Genomic DNA, 19,935 nt, shown 5'->3' on the forward strand with positions numbered 1-19,935 from the left:
ATTCATGTATGAAGTTGTTTAGGAGATCCATGGAATTTCTCGGCTATAAGATAAATGCATATTACATGGGAAATATTTAATTTACTCCCAGAACACACTAACTTTGGTTGAAAAGTGTTATTGTATTCTGGGAGCAGACACAAGCTGTAGATAGAGAGGGTACAAAATGTTCACCAGACACTACAGATTCTTATCTAAAAACATTTGTAAAACATCTTTGATTTTAAATAATCACTTAACAAGGCAATAAACCAACTACAAACACATAATAAATAGGGATATTAAAAGATCACAATTGTAGTAAATTAGTCAGAACTATAAATGGAACATTAGAAACACTACATGTTTTCTTAAATGCTTAATAACCAAAACAAGAATTAAAAAAAGAATCATTTTATTTCAAAGTCTGCTTCTTATATTGAAGCACATATTAAAGCAACAGTACAATGTTCATAAAATATAAGTGTGATGCTGTAACATTTCTTACATGTCAGAATACTGGTATTTGTATGTATACTAAAATAAGAACTTTAAAATTGTACAAATAGATACATTAAAAATGACATAGAAATAGGGCGCCTCCCACTGCAACAAGACAGAGTTTTATATCTGGCACGTATTAGTTCAAGATGAAAGTATAAGCAAAAAGATTTACAAGAATCAGCAGTAACAAGTTTGATGCTCAAGAGACATTATAATTGTACATTGTACTGTACATACACCATATGGGTTTAAGCTGGCTGAATATTATATATTTCAAGTTTAAAAATGCACTACATATAAGAGTGTCCATAGTTTAAGGCGAAATTACAGCTCAGAACTGTTATCTTTTTTCTAATGTGTGGAAGCTTCTTTGACATAAAAGATCTAGATGTTCATAATACAGAAAAGATTTCCCTCGTTTGTATGTTCCCTTTTAGAATTTTCCTTCACTTAAATATTTTGTACTTCACAAGTGGGTTTTTCGCTAGTGAAGTTGATACTCAACTTCTATATTTTCCTTTTGTAAGAAAAGGTACTTCACAGTATTTACCACTTTTCTGTCCTTTTTATTATTATTATTATTATTATTAATATTAATAAAGGAATCCTCTTTGTCAAACTTAAATGTTTAAATGAGCCTTTCCTTGATTTTTAAAAAAATACCTGCTTACATTTCTTCTGGATTCTTCAAAACATCAGACACAGTTCTTAAGGCCAAATTTGTAACTTTATCGTTAAGAATCATCATCAAAAGTGTCTTTGGAGCCATACAAGTCTGCTAGTTTCTTAAAACGAGGTCCCCAGTTTTGTAGATAGTCATAGTCCAAATCAGAATCTGTTGTCGCCGACTCTAATGAGCTAAGTGAACCAGCCACTGAGCCTCTTCCTTCGTAGCCATAGATCTGAATGGAGTCATAAGGAGGAGCAGTCGGATCATTATCAGCCTCTTGTATTCTTGTGTTGATGAAATCATCAACATCCACACTATTAGGAGCTGGCCGAAGCCCTGGTCTTGGCATATACTGATACTCAGGTTTTATGTCTTTCCGAGGAATAAACCCATTGATGCCATCCGGGTTCTGCAAAGTAGCAATGTCAAAGGCTTCAGTGTCTTCCTCTCCGCCCCCTTCATCATCATAAGTGATAATGTTCTCTCTGACATCTTCTTCTTCAAAAACAATTAATGGTTCTTTCTTCTGCCTTTTCAGTGTTACAAATAACACAACAATAACTACAGAGGAAAAAAAGCAAGAGTGTAAGTTGGGCTAATTTCCAAACTAACGCTACTTTTATAAATGCTTAGCAGGTTTCAGAGACCTATCTATGGGAAAGTTTACTCAGTAACTAAAGGATATCACATTCTAATTAAAATTATGTCATGTACTATTAGATGCTCTTAATGGCTGGGACATATAAAGTTTAGATACAGATGGGATATTTCCCTAGATCGAGATCAGAGGGTTTTCAAATCCAAGGTTTTGAACCAGGCCCAGGTTTCTGGGATACCAATGCTTTACTGCATGCTTACTTTAAGGCTTTTATTTGGAAACCACATGGATGGACTCCTAATAGACACTGATCTGTTATTGCATGCAACACCAACTATGCAGAAAAAAGGTGGACCTGCTTGAGATATGAAGCCCTATCAGCTATAAGACTGAAAGGCAGAAATGAACATTTGCTGTCCTGCAATACCCAACCTGAATTCTAATTCCACACCCTGCTTCTGCAATGAAATAGGAATTATTCTTGTCCCAGATTTCAATAACTTCCTTTTCATAACATGAATAGAGGAAGACAAACGTGACTTTTTGTCCATCACTCATTTTTTCTAAACTATCATGAATATTTAAAAGTAGATGACCCCAGAACAGCATATTTATGTATGGTGTTTTACTGCTCTTCTATTCTAAGGTCTTTTAAAGTCATCAATTTGTTTTTATTTCCCCTTCAACACTAGGGAAATTAGAGTCAAAGAGCTGGCATGACTAATTATTCCAGGCTGAGCTCAATAAGCAAGGTGTCATCCAGCAAAGAGTGCGAAACCAAAAACTGCGTATCATGGAATTAGTATCATTCTCTGCACAGAGTATTTTACCTGGTTTAACAAGGGCCTCAGCTCCAGCAAAAGGAAGTGAAGAATACCAAATATGAGTGGAAAATACAGTATTTCCAATGTGGCCAACTCAAGAGTTAATATTGCAATGTAATCAAAAAAACATAAATAGGCAGGGAACTTTTCTTACCTAACAAAATCACAATGCAAGCGAGAATGGCAATTAAAGCTCCAGTGCTAAGTCCAGCATTGAGGATGTAAGCTTCAGCATTACATGAGAGCAAGGAACCATTGCTGTCACAGCCACAGACTCTAATAGTAAGTGTATTGGTGCTGCTCATTGGAGGGACTCCACCATCGCTTATTACAATAGGAAGAAGGTATAAATCCTGCTTTTGTCGACTAAAGCCGCCACGTCTAACAAGAATACTCACTGTATTATCTGTTTAAACAAACAAGACAATCTCTGATCATTCAATTTCTTTTCAGACTTACCCACTTCATAAATATTGAGAAATGACATTTTGCTACAATTGCTTTGACCATTTTATTGCTGTATTTACATACAGTAAATTGATTGTCCCACTTTTAATGACACATGAGAAATTAAATATAATTGTTCCTACATGCGGTACTGCACTATTTTTTTAGGGCAGGATATGGAATACAAGGGGTAGAATGTAGTCCTGCCCTTTTGGGTTGCATTTCACATTCTTTTCCTGCATTACTGTCTTTACAATTTTGGCATATTTGTGTTCACCTTTTAATTATCTTTCATAAGGGAATGCAGCACTACAAAAACAATCAAAGCATTTATTGATAAGGCAATGTTAAAAAAATGGTTGCAAATACTGCTGAATGCTTAGATTATTTGGAATATTTACAGTGGTAATTCATGTTTTCTGCATGAGTGGGTATTTGCTAAAACAGTATGTGTGACCAAAAAAATTCAATCATGCAAACTATTGATGCTAATTGTGATGCTCAATATCAAACCAAGCAATAATGGACCCCATAGCACAACTCACAATACTACGCACTATGCCAAGTAGCAAGCCTCTGCAGAATTGGGCCTTGACATTACACTTATGCTGATTCTGGTCCTGACCCAAAGCCAATGGAGTCAGTGAAAAGCAAGGCTCCCGCTGATTTCAGTGAGCTTAGGATCAGGTCCTTTGTGCTCAGGCTATCTCCATGTGGAATTATAATGATTAGATTTTATATAGATTTGATCAAAAATATTCTTATATGAGTGCAAGTCCCATTGAAATCAAAGGAAAATGTACACAATACATCAGGGCAGAATTGGTCCCCGATATTCCACACGTCCCTTTCATTGGAACATATTTAAATGAGCAATATTTCCTTACCACTCTTTGATCCTAGAAAGCTTAACAGTATATATTAATATAAGATGCTTCTTAGCATATGTGCAACATATCGCAGGTGGCACGTGACCAGAATTTATCATTGAATTTGGTCTACTGGCTAGATCATTACTTTCCCTGCTTGACTGATGGGGAGTATGATATGAATGCTGATCCCTACACTCCCCCATAAGAGTTATTGAATTACACAATGATGCTCAACAATTCACAATTTGTGAACAAAGGTGTGAAACAGCAGACCCAGAATAGATTCTTCTGGAACTTCTCTCAAGACCTCCTTCCAATCTAATATCATTCCAAAAATAGTTGCTTATTATGTGTGGCTATTTAACTAATGATGTATTTACTTAATGGTAGTTCTGCCAAGTCCACATTTCTCCATCTTACTTATCAAAACGGCATGTAGGACTCTGTCTAGAGCCTTTCTAAGGTCCAGGTATATTATGTCCACTGCATTCTCCCTATCCATAGTTACTGTGTCAAAGAAGAAAATCATGGACAAGGGTGGACAAATAAAAGTTCTGATTTTTTAAAAATATGTATAGCTTTTGCAGGTATTATTTAATCCATTTCAAAACCTATTTGTACCACTGAATACTTATGTTTTTATAATTTCAATGGTGGCAGTGTTGATGTGATAATCTTCAAATTTGAGGGGGTTAGAATGTGGTCATAACAATTTGCTCTCTGTTGAAAGGTGGCTTCCAATGTGTCTCAGCCTTGTTTAACTTCCTTTTTACATTTTTAATATAAAAAGTGTCCATTGATATTTAGTCTAATGTAGTGATTTGCACACTGTGAATAATAGTTCATTTCTTCCAAAAAAAGTTCACCCTCATGGTGAAAGAGCTTTCAGACTGATGAAGAAGGGTTATCTCTCCTTCAGTGGATGCAGTTGATTCCAGACATAGGACAGAAGAGACAGTAAACCACCCTGCTTTTAACCCAAGCAAATGCCAAAATGGTACCGTGTAGATAATCAAAACTCTGACAATTGATAACTTCTGATTGTCTATTAACTTTTCTGATTTGATTACCTTATACCAAGATCACAACAATTTAATTACCAAGCAGATCTGTCTAACACCAAACAAGTCTAAATCTCCTTTCCCTAGTCATAAAGTGAATTGCTTAGACTTGTTTGTTTTGTGTTCAGAAAAAAGTAACTAAGTTTCAGGCAATTTAGGCAATCTTATATGTATCTGAGCTGTGATCAAAAGATAAGATTTGAAATTTGCAAGTTTAATAAAATAATTGGATAAATGCTTAAAATAATTAAAAGATACATTCCGTAAAAATAGTTTTCAAAGATGAACTGGGAGCCATACAGTATGGATTTAGGAAAACTTTGATGCTCATTTAAATATTTTTAAAGAGAAAAAGGAAAGCCACTCCAAAACACCACGTGAAATATTGTAAAGTCCAATACCCATTACTTCTTCCTTTGTTCTACCTGTGAGCAGCTCTCATTTTCAGAAAGAAAATAATGTGCATAGGACACAACAAAATCTTAATGTCTCAGGACAAAAGTAACATACAATCCAAGATAATATTTTCATTCTTGCTTTTTCGTCCTTTCTGTGCCTTTTGATGACAAAACAGAGCCTAACTGTAATCCAGGTAAATGGCATTAGGACCGGAAAGAGAACTTAAATATTTGTGCCAGGTTATAGTTGTATTCTTTACTCATTTTGAAAGAACCATATTGCAGCTGCATGGCTGGCAATTTCAAGGAATACATTTTGCCACAATACATTACAGAAGAAGGCAAATCTTTGAAGTCCATTCCAGAACATTCATGTTTGAGTTATTCCAGTTGCTATTCCCTGGAGAATTCTCTAGCTAGAGATTAGATTAATGTATCCAAATTCAGGTGATTAGATTAATGTATCCAAATTCTGATTAGATCACCAATCTAGGTGAAACAACTGGAGTTCATAGATAAAATTGTATCACATCCATCAATATTCATTTTTCCATTTTTTATTTTCCTTTTTTGGAGTTTTTCCAAGTTCTTTGCTGCACAAAGGTAGCTGTTGCTTGGCTTCTCTTCTGTTGCTTATACACAAAAAAAGCACAAAGTTGTTTGATAACAAGAAGCTTGCTGCAGGGTGAGCCTAATGATCTGCTGCATTGGGGTGAAAGTGCTGACTGACCAGGGAAGACCAAACAGATTTTTGGTTGTCATTGCCTGGAATCAGTATCAGACTGTGATTATTACTGGGAAAAATTCCATGGTAAGAAACAAAGGAGAATTGCCTCAGAGCCCATGTCTATTACTAGAGCCCTTAAAACTCATCTATCAAACATGTGGCTCTGATGATCAGAGCATGCTGCCACGGAGATAAAGGGAATTTAGCTACCTCCTTCTCTGGCAGCAGCATTGGACCGTGATTCTCCAGAACATTATAGCCCATCTATGACAAGCAAATTCCCCCATGTGCAAAGGGCCCAACCTAAGGCTAATGCACCAGTTTCAGGCCAACTGGTTTTGTGTTAGCCTCAGCACTGGGTGAATCTCTGCCTAACAGTACCTCAGCTCAGGATGGAGGGAGGGTTAAAAGGAGGAACCATGACTATTAATTATGAGTCACTCTTTTCTTTTCAAAATACCATTTACTGGCTACTGCTCTATTTGAAGTCAAGTCCAAAAACCACTCTGACCTCAGGGGAAGTAGAGTAGGACACAAAACCTATACATAGTATGGGAAAATACAGTACTGTTTATTTACATGGTATAATGTAAGTAAACACTCAGAGCAAAAGTAATTTGATGCTTTATCACAGCATGAGATACCCTATTATCTCATGTTTTCTATGGAAAATAGCCTCAGCTGAAAAGCTTGGTAACACAGTAGGCTTTTAAAAGGATGTAGAATGTGATTACTTTTTCTGGATTACTGCAATATGTAATTACTTTTAGGAGTCTGTAGAAAGAAACTCTATTAAATGATAATTATAGGACTGTATTCACTTTAAAGTCCTGTAATAGACCTAAATATTGGAGTATTCATTAACTGTTCTCCAAAGTTAATAAAGCCATTTTTTTCTTTGAAACTAGCAATTCCCTATGAAAGAGGTGGTATGATACAAAGAGTACTCTGATTTACAAATGAAAAAGAAACTTTAAATGATTACATAAATCATCTGACTTGCAAATTGTAACACACTCTGAAAGGGTTTGCTATCTAGAAGTACCTACAATTTTAATTTTTTTCACTATCATCCATAACGTCACCTTTTTAATAAAAAAAGTGTTAAATTGACCACTCAGTTAAATTTGTCTTATAAAATATACATGAATATATCAAAGAATGTATGAAATGATGGAAGACAGTAAATTAAAAAAGTAAAATGTAGGAAGAACTTCATTACATTGTGTATCTTTTCCTAAAACAAAAGTATATGGATAGAAATTCAAGGGACCTAAAATAAAGTAAAGTAAAATAAAGTATTTCAGTGGTGTCATATAAAGATACTATATTCACAGGACTACTCACATTTGTATTATAAAACCATTTTGTTTATGTAGGTTAACTTTTTCATTAAAAGGAAAAAAAGAAAAGAAACCAAAAAAGATGAATTTGATGCTTGTATAAATGACCAGGATTGCTGGAAGAAGGCAGTGCTGCTTTGTGGCTGGGTGAGGGAGGAGAAAAGGAAGAAACTTCTACAACAGGGTGGGTGGTTGTTAGCTTTGCAGCACTGACTCACTCACCACAGGGAATGTAAGGGCAGAAGACTTTATAGGTGCAAGCCATGGAGTGGGAAACTCCTTTCTCCATGCAGCAGGTAAAGCAGCATCCAACCTCCCTACTCTTAAGGTGTGATTATCAGGGTTTTGAACCTGCTATGGGCACTATGCAAGTCGTTCCTTTTTAGGGGGACTAGATGGCAAGGTCTGTTATAAAAATAATCAATTGCCTATAGTAAACCTAAGGATTTCTTCTTTCAGGTTTGGTCCCCAACAGCACTTCAAGGGAATGTCCAGTTACACGTCACCTATCACACCCACACAATGACTCCATTAATACTGCAAGGAACCAGGTGGCTTGGCAAAATGTTTATTGGTACGCCCTGCAGAGGCTGAAAATGAGGGTCCTTCCACTACATTTCAGTACCTAGACATGGCGCTGAACTCAAGTCCAGAGGTGTAAGCGAGGATGTTATGTGCCCAGGGGAAAAGGAAAAATTTGTCATCCCCCCACTGCCACGCAGAGGGGCCCCGAACCTGGCGCACAGCTGAGCCTGACCCTGGGGGGAGGAGCTTGTATCGTGTCTGCCCCTGCCTCCACCAGTTTGGGGCTGGGCCCCTGCACACATTAACCTGCCAGTGGAGATGGAGAAGGGTCGGCCTGGGGGCTGTGAGGAGGCTCCAGCCAGCAGTGACAAGCTGAGGAGGCTCAAGTGAGCCAAGGGATGACAGGCGAGTGGAGAGGGACTAAATTGGTACCCCCCTAGCATGGTGCCTGGGGGCAACTGCCCCCCTGAACTCTCGCTACACCACTGTACAAGTCTGGGCGTATTACAGCTCCCTCCCAATAAAATGATGCGTTTCTGATTAGCAGTGGTGTATATGCTCAATTGCCAAACTTCAACCTTTAATATCTCTTTTCCTCCTAAGCACATGGCAGCGATTGAATATTGGAAGAACAGATGCCATGTCTTGTTTTCAATGCAACAGAGTGGTGACTTGCACCAGGAGCTTGCAGCAAACACAAGCGAAAGCTGTTGGTATGATGAGGCATATGAAGATCCAGCAGGCTGCCCACTTACATGGCCCATCAGGAAGGTGTGGTTGATGTGAGATATGTAACTGGCAAACCAGCTGCAGGAGTCAATCATTTGCATAGTACAGAGTGCAACTGAATGCATTTGGGAGAATGGGGCTTAATCTTTCAAACTAGCAGCAGTAACATGTTTTTGGGCTGCTACAAAAAAGGTCAGGGAAGAAGTCTGGAAATCCAACTGGGCTTGGTGGGGAGGTAGCCCAGCTAATTGCTGGCATCTCCATGTGGTGGATGTCCAGTGTAGGTGCTACATAGGGAAGATATCCAATGACCGGGTAAATGGCCTGGTAAAGGACTTAAAAAGGAGGTGTTAGTTAAAGGAATGGACTGTAGCTGGAGTTTGGGGCTTCTATGGTTGTAAGAGCAGGGAGCCAATTCCCCTTTCTTATAACCCATATTACCCCTCCTATGAGGAGGGTTGAATGATAAGGTCCTTGCAATGGATTTTCTGGAGGGATCTGGATGGAAAAGAGGGCAAGCTGGCAAAAGCCCCCCAGGTACGGTAAGGACCCAGAAATATGTATGCTGGAAGGACTTTGATGGAAAAAGAGGTAGTAGCAGGTAGAAGGCCCAAAGGGAACTGCAGAATAAACAGGGGCTTACCTGCACTGTACTCTGTTATCTGCTGGGTAGTCTCAGACATCTAATAATAAAATTGCAGCTTGATTAAATCTATACCAAGTGTCTCCTGACTTCTTTTGGTATAGCTGGACAATGAAGGATTAATACAACTGAGACTATGATATCATCGCCCTGAAGCTGTTTCAGTGTTTCTCAGTTCTGACATGTGGATAGCCCTGCTATTTTAGTCCTGAACCACTCTTGAATAGACTGCAAGTTATGCCACATGGTGCCAAACTGTGTGGTGGATCTGTTATACACACTAATATCCATTAGAGATTTAGCTGATATTACCAAACTAGCTGCTAATCTCAGTTTGAAGCTAGGTCTCCAAAGGTGAAAGGCTAGTCCATTATCTTTCCATGCAATCTAGCCTCTTTTGATATACTTCCCTAAAATATCTTAAAAAGTGAAACACAGCTGAAAAGGATTTTTTTTATTGATTTACTTATTTTTATTTTAAAAATATGCATCAAACTAATTTTACTTTCCTTTTTTCTTTCCTTTTTTAACAATGGAGAGTAAATATATACTTTACCCACTTCATTTGAGTGTACAATTGCTATGTTGAGGAACCTAGCTATTGATATTCATAATACTTTTTAAAAATTTCATCAGAAAAACTACCAGGAAGTTCTGAAATTAACTTTTTCTTCAGTGTTCAGAAATGAGGAAATCATATCACAATGATACAGGACGTTTTGTAAATGTTATAATGTTTGAGATAAAAAGTTCTTATTGTATGTAAGTAATCAGATTGTGTTCTCTTTTATCCTGATTCTAGTCCAGAGTAATTCCTCTAGCTGTATGATTTAAACCCATGCAACGGAGATCACAATTTTTGGAAACAAACATGTTTCTTCTCAATAATTAAAGCTCATTTTCACTAAACAAATTTCCTCTAAATTTGAACAATTTTGCTTTTACAGGGAAATTACCATGTTAAAATGAATTTGCTAAATGCTTATAATTTTAAGTGTATTATGTTTTATGCACTATTGTAATTATGAAATTAGCATAGAGACATTTATAAAGATGGATATGACTTTTTTCTGCTTCTCTCTCCCCTGCTTCCACAACCTTCCCACGGAGTTTCTGCTAGGGGACACAATGCCTATCTCCTGAGGGTTTCTCTCATCTTATTCTGGCTAATGTAGTTACAAAAACATCCCATATAAGCTATGTCTATGCTGCAGAGTTTTTCTGGGATACTGGAGGTATCTCGGAAACTATGCTACATCCAGGGAACATGTATGCTCTTCCGAATTTTTTTTCAGAAGAGCAGATGCACTTTTTCAGCATCTCTGTACCCCTCATTTTACGAGAAAGAAGGGATGTCCAAAAAAGGGTTTTTTTTCCCAACATTTGGCCCAGTTAGATGGGTCAAATGTTGGAAAAGCATCTTTCAAAAAAAAAAAGGCAGAAAAAACTACGCAAATTGCAGTTTGCAATTTGCGTAGCTTTTTCCGGAAGAGCAGTGCAATGTAGACATAGCCATTGTGTGCATTAGAAGCAGGAAGCAGAAGCTAGATATGGGGACTGATTTTCATCTGGATAGTGAATTAAACTGAAAAACTGGATCTGCATTCTCCTTCCCTCAGCCCAGCTTGCAGTGGCAGTTTTTACTTCAGATTTAAATCACGGGATATCCATAAATTAACAAATGCAACTAAGTGAAAAAACACCATGTCATACCTATCCTCTCAACTGATCCTAGGGCCCATGCTGAGCCAAGTATGCGTCATGATGAATTCCTAAAATTGTGGACTATCTATTAGTTTTCACTAAAGAGATCTGTGAATCTTCTGTTTATTACCTATTCTTGTGAATGTAATGCCAAATCAATTATTGTATAGAGTTCCATGCAATTTATAAAATATATTTTTGAATAAGAAGGCCAGTAAACAGGCACTAAATTATTCCAAACAATGTCTCTGACTATCAGTTTTATTTTCTGCCTTTTTTTTGCGTGCAAAATTCTCAAAAGCAATCAGTCAGTTAGGGTTAATGAAAATACTGTTGTATAAAATTATAATTCACATTTGTTTTCTACTTTTGCTGCTCTGAACACTAATATATGATGAACCTTGATACTAACCTCTGTTGTCTCTGAGTGTAAAATTTGGATTGTGAATAATTTCAGGTGGTAAACTGAAGATAAATCTCGGTCCATTGGCTGCATCATCCTTGTCATCAGCAGTAATTGTAATAAATGGCTTTAAAAGAAAAGTAGCTTGTAAATAATTAGTGCTTTTGTTATGTACTCATATATTGCATTCAAAAAGGTTTTGTTTCCAATATTGTGATTTTTGAATGCCAAAGGAAAACAAAAAAAAATACCATTTATTATTAACAATGTAATATGGGTATAAAAATAGAACAGTCAGCTATTTCTCTTACTATATTTAGTCAATACAAATGTTTTAAAATATATATAATATTGAGCTCAAAGTTGGGCAGGGCTGAGGAAATTAGTATAATCTCCTCCCACCCTCAAAACTCCCCAAACCCTGGCAAACGTATAGGGAATAAAAGTAGTGTTAATAAAATAACCCATTCTCCAACTGTAGGTAATCCTATGCACAAGCTACAATGGATATCTGCACTAGGGTAATATGTACACAGAGTATGAATGGATAAATTTGTGAGCTACACCCTGTAACTACAATTCTGTGCTTCCTGTCATAGAAGCCAAAGTGTTTCTCCAATATTTGACATGTCCCCATTCTTGTGAAAACTAACTTCTACTCTTGCTTTCAATGGAAGTTTGAAATAAATTAATATGTGGGTATATACACATGCACATCCACTATGTTTCAATTTTGATGTCAAATACAAAAATATGCCTATTTGTTTGCCAAAACTTAAAAATAGCAATCCAGATTTCAACTTCTCTACAAAACTGGGATCCATCCCAGGAATAAAGAACTTCCCATATCAGGGGAATGTAACAGACAGAGATACCTGGTTGCTCTGAGTATTTTCACAAATAAATGCTTCATAGGTGGATGCAAATTTTGGAGCATTGTCATTGACATCAAGAACCTTAATTGCTACAGGAACTTTGGCTTCCTGATGTCGGTTATCTATAAAAAAAAGTGAAAAAACAAAACAAAATGGTGACAAACAAAGCTATAATACTTTGATTAAAGGTAAAAAAATTATCCCTGCTTTGTATTATTCCAGCTGTTGTATCCCACATAAACAATGTGAGGAGGACTGTAGTATTTATAACAGCACTGATGTGAAATCCTCCTTGGAATACTTACGGACTTCAGTGGCAAAGACAGAGATGTTATGCCAAGCAATTTCTTCCCTATCCAAAGTTTTTATGGTCTTAATGTAACCATCTTCTGGATTGATACTAAAATATCTTTCAAGGTCAGTGTGACGATCAATTGAATACCTTGAAGAAAATGAAAATTGAGAATGAGACAAAAGAATTACTTTGCAGACTGATGGTTCGGTTTTTCTTCAACAGTGTGTTTCTTATTATTTTTAATAGAGTTTTGCAGTATCAGGCTTGCAAGTCGGGCATATTAATGGATTTTATCACCAACTTTTTAATGAAAATGCATTTACATTATTTATTAATGTCTATGTATCAGAGGCATTTTTCATTGTCAAGTTTTTACAAAGTATAGATAATTAAAACATGTATTCTTTGAAATCCTTAAATAATACCATTTGGATTGTGTCTAAATTATTTTAATATCTATAAAATATATTGAGATACTTATATTTTTCACTGGTCCATATTTATTAATAAGAGATTTTAATTATTTTAATTTTCAGAACACTCAAAACATTACAGAATTTACCACTTGCTAGATTATTTAAAATTAGTGATGTACTAAACATCTCTAATTTACACTACAGTTTGTTTTGCTATGGTTTTCATACCTTCATTTTGAAACTCTTCTAAATAACTTGATATCTTAGTTAATAGGAGGGAAATGACACCAGAAAACACACACATCAAATACTACTTCATACCTCTCTCAGGGTATCTCTACCCTATAGTGTTATTTTGAAATAACTTTACTGTGTAGACATACCCTCACTGTATTGTTAACAGTTATGCATAGATGCACGTGTGTGTGTGTGTGTGTGTGCATATCTGTGTAGCAATTGACAGTAGTAACCACACAGTAGTATCTGTGCTACTACAGCTGTTTCTATTCTAACATCCTTGAAAAATTGGTATGTCTGACAGTATTATAGAATATCTACCTTGTAATAGTGACTAGGGTGTTTTGGTATGAAGACAAAGATATAACAGATTGTACAATAAATATGTCCTAAATATGAGAAAATGTGCAAAATGAATGAAAAAATACATTCAAATAAAGAAGATAATTGACTATCTTGATTCTCTCTATAAAAACAATAGAACTAAATGATAAAGCATACCTTATAGCACTATTAGCAGCATCAGGGTCTTTGGCATGTACTCTCCCAACAACAGCACCAGCTGCCGCATTCTCCTGTACTTCAAGGATGTAATTTGGTGCTAAAAATATGGGTGGCTCATCAGCATCTTCTACTGCCACCTTGACAGTTACAGTGTCCTTGAATGGTCCATTGCTGATGAACTTAGGATCAATATGTACATTGGCTGCCTCAACCTTCAGACTGTAGGACTTTTTGGTTTCAAAATCTAGGAGCTGTAAGACATAAGAGAAGGATGCGTCAGTTGGATAGTGCCACCAATGTTAAAATGTAGAAGATAATTCCTTAGAATGTGACAGTAGAATCCCTGTAAAACAGATGTGGGCATAGCTCTTAATATGGAAAGACTCTTGTGCCCGAAGCCTTTAAAATGTGTGCTGAATGTAAGTGCTAAATACACACTATATCTAGAACTGAGAAAGAAACTTAACATACTGGGCAACATTCCTTACTGTGTCCTGTGCGTGTTGTGCTGCTTAGGGAACCACCCACATCTTCTCAGCTGGGGATCCCTGCAGAAGCAAGAGTCTCTGCTGCTTCTCCAATTAAAGCCCCAACGCAGAGAATATGTTGGGGCAAAGTGCAATAAGGATGTGTCTGCAGCAGGCTGCGTCTGCTTATCACCAGCTAGTGGGCAGTCCCTTGAGGTCAGTTGGCAGCTGGCATTAGGGCAGTGTAATCCATTATTTTTGTCAAGATTCAGATTTCTTAGTCAAGGTATAGTCAAAGTCCAGACTCAAGAGAAATGTATTAATTATTTATTATTCATTATTATGATCATAATCAAAAACAAAACAAAATAACAACATTTTGTGTTCCTTTCAAAAGCATATGACTGTCCAGATTTGGCCTGCAATCCACCTATTGACTATCCCTGCACTAGGGTCTGAATTGAAGATCCATAATTGACTTTTTACTTGGCCCTTTGCGCTTCCTGCAGCTCCCCTTGGCTAGAAATGGCAAACCGGAGCCAATGTGAGCCACGAGGCTCCGTACCAATGGAGCCTTTATGTAAACAAACCAGAATGGCCTGGTAGCAGCTTTCTCAAAGTGGGTTCATGTCTCACTTTGAGAAACACTGCTATAGTCTATGGTCTATGTTTATACGTTATGGGCAAAAGGTAGCATAGAAGGTGCTATAGTGGCTCCATATCAACTAGGATTTTCCCCCACTGTGGAAGAATCCTTCAGCAGCTGCATCTGTCTTCCATATGGACATTATGGGGTGGTGAGCTGGCACTCAATGTCATCGCAAGGGTCAGAATGGAGAGGCTGATGTGAGTCAATTGACAGTGAGTTCTAATTTCGCTAAATATTAATTGCACTTTTATTTGGCATAGTGTCTGTCCTAACACATCTAATGAACAGCTACTTTTCAAAAAGTAAATAGAAATAATGATTAATGAAGAAATATTATCCCCACAATGGTGGGGAAAGTGTGAAAAGTAATAGTGGTATTCTTTGTACTTCTATAGCTTTTCTATCCAAGAATCTCAGAGCACTTTAGAAATATAAAGGGAATAAGCCGCACCACAGCCTGTGCAGTAGGAATTATTCTCTGTGTTTCAGATGACTGATCCTATCTATGGTGTACCTGCAATGTGTCACTGACATAGAGAGCTTGTAATGTTTCAGTATTAGAAGCCACAGTATGGTTATGTCCTTAAATGTCTGAGAGGCAGGTGCCAACTGTGGCTATCAAATTATGCTAACAGCACAGAATGGACTGCAGGCAGTGATAATGTGCTAGCTATAGCTAAAAAAGCAGTGCAGACATAGTAATCGAAGAGCTATTAAAACAATGAGCAATCAAACAACATCACAGCAGCACAATAACTATCAGTATTCTAAGCAGTGACTGCCTCACCATCTCAAAAGTAAAGCACCATCTTCAAGTAGATATAGATAATTTTTACCTTCAGAACAGAAAAAGACTTGCACCTCTTCCACATGCTCAGATTAAGGCCCCCAAAGGGAAAACCACATCAAAATGCACATTATCTTCTTTAGAACAGTGAATGAATCTTAACCAGCAGAGTAAAGAAGGATAGTCTTGTGGTTAGGGTGCTAGTCTGGGATTTTAGAGAACCAGGGTTAATTCCCTTCTCAGGTACAGACTTTGTGTTTGATCTTGAGTTAATCATCTAGGACATGTCTGTACTACAAAGAAGATCAATGCTGCCACAGTTGATCTTCCAGGTTTCAGTTTAGAGGGTGTAGTATAGACCCACTAAATTGAACTGAAAGGGTGCCCCCATGAGCGCTGGTATTCCTGCTCCTCTCAAGGAGTAAGGGAGGTTGTCAGAAGCATTTGTTCATGTTGACCTCCCAGTGTGTGGATGGGAATGTAAGATAAGTCGACTCCAGATACATAATTTACATATCTTGAATTATGTATCTTACTTTGACCTTCCCAGAAATGTAGACCAGGCCAGAGGTATTGAGTGCCTCAGTTCCCCATCTGTAAAATGGGGAGAGTTGTGTTACCTACCAGACAGAGTAAGTATGCTGTGGGGATAATATCTGAAAGTCTGTGGGACATACACTTATCTAAAATGCTGCTTGGATTAAAAAATACTCTTTGTTTTTCACAAATGACAAAATAATTAGTTAGACTATCAAAAATCAGGTAATAATCAGATAACAACCTTGAAAAACTGGAATAATTAATTCAGAATAGATGCTATCAACAGAACATGGCAGATACACATGAGTTTACACACATTCATTCATAAGCAAAAAAGTAAATGTCCATTTATATTGAAAAGCTGTCAAATCATTTTCAACATTATCTGATATATCAGAACTATATGGAATACGTTCTCCAGCATCTGAGATCAGACACGAGTCAGAGCAGAGATGAGGATGTTGTAAGGGTTCTCACCTTTGAAAAAAGTGTTCCAAGATAATCCATATGTTCTAGTGCAGCTATCAATACTAATCAACATTGTTATCAGTATTTTAGTGACATTAAATTTGTAATTGTTTCATTAGCTCAGGATCTCATGCTGGACTGTGGATATGCAAATAAGCCTGACTGAGTCCTGCTTGACTGGGATCCTGGAGAGACTCTTCAAAAACACATGGGATTAAATTGCATTGTCTAGAAGGCTGGGTACAGGATTGGTGGAGAGAGGGATTTCAGATCTGCTTCCTCTCTGACATTAGAAATAAGCAGTCATGCATCAGTCTCTATGGGCTTGAACCTGCTCAATGCTGAGTAACACCTGCAAGGCGATGAGTGGCCTCAACTTCCATCAGAAGTGGCGGGTGTTGACAGCACTCAGCAAATTACAGGACTGTTCAGAGTGTCAGAGGAGTAATCCCTATACGTATTGTATTTGACTTGAGAGACAGGAAAACATGTTACATAAAAACAAGGGCGTTGATTTGTTTGCATACTGTGTATGTGCACTTGTGTGTGTTTGACTACAGATATGCACTTTGTGATGCAGTATTTTGAAAGTGCTGTTGTTCTAGATGTTAACTGATTTTCAACAATTGCTTATTCTTATTATATTTGAGAAATTATTATGCGGGCAGTTCTATGTCAATACTTGTAAGAGCCTCTTTTACTTGATCAGTCTGCACATTTTGGGAAAAGCTCCAGAGTGAGCTAATGTTACTCCAGTCCAGAGGAGGGGAACCTTCAGTGCACCAGCTGCACACAGCTTCATGTAGCTTCCAGTGGCCAGGAATGGTGAACCACAGCCATTGGGAGTTGCAGGGCTCTGTGCCTGTGGACGCTCAAGTAAGCAAACCATTTGGCAGCCCACCAACAGCTAACCCTGACAAATCTTGAGTTCTCCACCCCTGCCCAAGTGCCTCATGAAACTGACCTAGGCTAAAATAGCATGGATTACAAGGAAGAAAGTAAAAGGTGAAATAAAACAATGATCCCACAGTAACGAAATGCTACTTCCCCCTTCCCCACACCCAGTAAAGTATCCAAGTGACTCATGAATGCAGAGGATCATGCTTAAACCCAAGTCTGTCATCATCATTGGCAAAAATGAGAGTATAACTTTGTTCTATGGGACTTTTTATTTTCACTGGAACACCACCCACATCATCCGTTTCTATATATCTATGCAGAATGTCGGGGAAGTAATATTGAACATTATCTTAAAATTCTCATGTTACTACCAACTTGAAAATGAACGTTTGATTAAAACATCAAACTCAATTCCATTATTTATTTCTATGGTAATTCTCCATATACTTTGAAGAGAGAAAGGTCTTTATTTCTCAAGGGGTATATCAGTACAGAGTTCTGTTACTTTATATTAATAAATCCACTCTAGAACCTTTTTGTAAAGCTGCTTTCCATTCATTACTTCCTCCCATTTTGGCTCTAGGCATTAGCAGAGAACAGAAAAATGGATTGTTCAGAATTAATCACAGCTTCATAAACAACATTATACACAATTGTATTTACCATAATTTTATCATGGACAGTAATCTACTGCTATTGTATCTTCTGTGAGAAAGAAAGTGAAGTATGCTGTATATATTATTGGATTTGAAGGGACAGCATCTCTCACCTTCTTAAGCTTTACAACACCTTCCTGAGTCTCATAATCTGTTGTAATTTCAAACATCTCCACACCATCTCCATCAATGATGCTGTAAGTCACTAAGCCATTTTCTCCAATATCTGGATCTTTGGCCTTCAATCGTCCTACTTCTTCCCCTGGAATGGATGCTTCTGATATTGACATCTGGTATACACCTAGGCAAAAAACATTCCATTGTAATGGCACAGTTTGCTTCTTCTAGCATTCATATTTTTACCCATTTTCATTTATAGATGTAAAAATAGCACAGCACTAATGGAGTTATCCATTGAAGGAATGGTTATATTATAAAGGTCTAGCTTACTTTGAGATTGAGGTCATTTGTGAAATCTGAGGCCATGTTGCTAATCTGTATAAAATTACCTTTCCCATTACAATCTTCACCTCTAGTGCACAGTAGGAATTAAAGGGCACTGTTTCTGCCTAGTTTCAATCCAAGGACCTGTCACAAGTGAAGCAAACGTGATAACTACTACACTACAGAAATCAGCTATAGCAGAAGTTAAAAGGCCAACTGATCATGCAATCAGAATGCAGAAATTATTATGACATCGAGGTTATAATTCATATTGGAGATGTTATTACAAAAATCTAGAGAAAATTAAATTTCAAATGATTCATGGTATGAACTTCATCTCTGAGAATCCAAAGATGGTAACTGATGTTCATTCAAAAGACACAAATTACATAACAGGAACTGGATAAGATCATACTGATGTGGAACCTAGAGGAATAAATCTGCTGTTTTCCATAACTCTCACTTGGAATATGAACTTGCATTCAATGAAATAACTGAAATTTAAGGACACTTAGTACATGCCGAATTATGTGGGGGCCAAGTAAAGATCCACAGGGAAGAGAAATAAAGGAAACTTTCCCACCCTAATTCAGGACCTATATCCTCTGTTGGTCCCAGTGGTCCAAATCTCTAGAAATGGTGAGGATGGTGCAAAGGAAACAACGCTCCTATGTAGTAGGAGGCTGTACGGGGTTTACTTATACATAATAGTCCTCTAGAAGCGCTTTCTACACATCTCCAAATACCCTCCAACACAAGCCAGTGTATAAAGGGTTGTCCCTAACCATTAACCATTTTGGCATTCTTTACATTAGCCAGAGCATGAACACTGATGTGAGCAAAGTCAGACTACAAGATAAAATAAAATGGGTTAAATCTACACATCTCCCCGCCTTCAAGAATCAAGTGAGGAACATTGGGGGAACATAGGCACAGGAACTAGATGTGCAGAAGAGACTGCAGCACCCCTAGGCTCCTGGTCTAATGCTTGGGGTCCCAGCTGCTGGCCCCATATGCTGGAGACTCTGATTCTGGCCCCACATGGTAGATTCAGTGTATGTGCCAGGAGCTATACTGACATAAACTGGGACCCCAACATGTGGGACCCCATATGAGTCCCATGTGCTGGGGGCTCTGTTACCAGCCCTATGTGCTGGAGTCCCAGTTTTAGCCCTGTACACCAGGGACTTCTGCTGCCAGCCCTCTGCCTGGGGTCCTTGCTGCTAGCCCTATGTGTCAGGGCTTTGCTCCTGGCCTCAGATGTGGGTGG

At 37.5% G+C, this 19,935-nt stretch overlaps 1 protein-coding gene across 3 annotated transcripts in view; it reads right to left on the minus strand.

Annotated features, from left to right (window-relative positions):
* Positions 1-377: 377 nt before the first annotated feature.
* CDH11 (cadherin 11) overlaps positions 378-19,935 on the minus strand; it is a 117,768-nt gene continuing 98,210 nt past the window's right edge. For all 3 annotated transcript variants that reach the window (XM_075940037.1, XM_075940035.1, XM_075940036.1), the window contains 7 exons: positions 18,335-18,522; positions 13,752-14,005; positions 12,608-12,744; positions 12,303-12,424; positions 11,437-11,554; positions 2,730-2,981; positions 378-1,714 (listed from right to left, as the gene is read on the minus strand). In XM_075940037.1, the coding sequence (XP_075796152.1) occupies positions 1,218-1,714; positions 2,730-2,981; positions 11,437-11,554; positions 12,303-12,424; positions 12,608-12,744; positions 13,752-14,005; positions 18,335-18,522 (1,568 nt within the window). In that variant the 3' untranslated portion in view covers positions 378-1,217. The remainder of the gene's footprint in view (positions 1,715-2,729; positions 2,982-11,436; positions 11,555-12,302; positions 12,425-12,607; positions 12,745-13,751; positions 14,006-18,334; positions 18,523-19,935) is intronic.

This window comes from Pelodiscus sinensis, chromosome 12 (genome assembly GCF_049634645.1).
Source record: "Pelodiscus sinensis isolate JC-2024 chromosome 12, ASM4963464v1, whole genome shotgun sequence".
In the NCBI taxonomy this organism is placed as follows: domain Eukaryota; kingdom Metazoa; phylum Chordata; order Testudines; family Trionychidae; genus Pelodiscus; species Pelodiscus sinensis.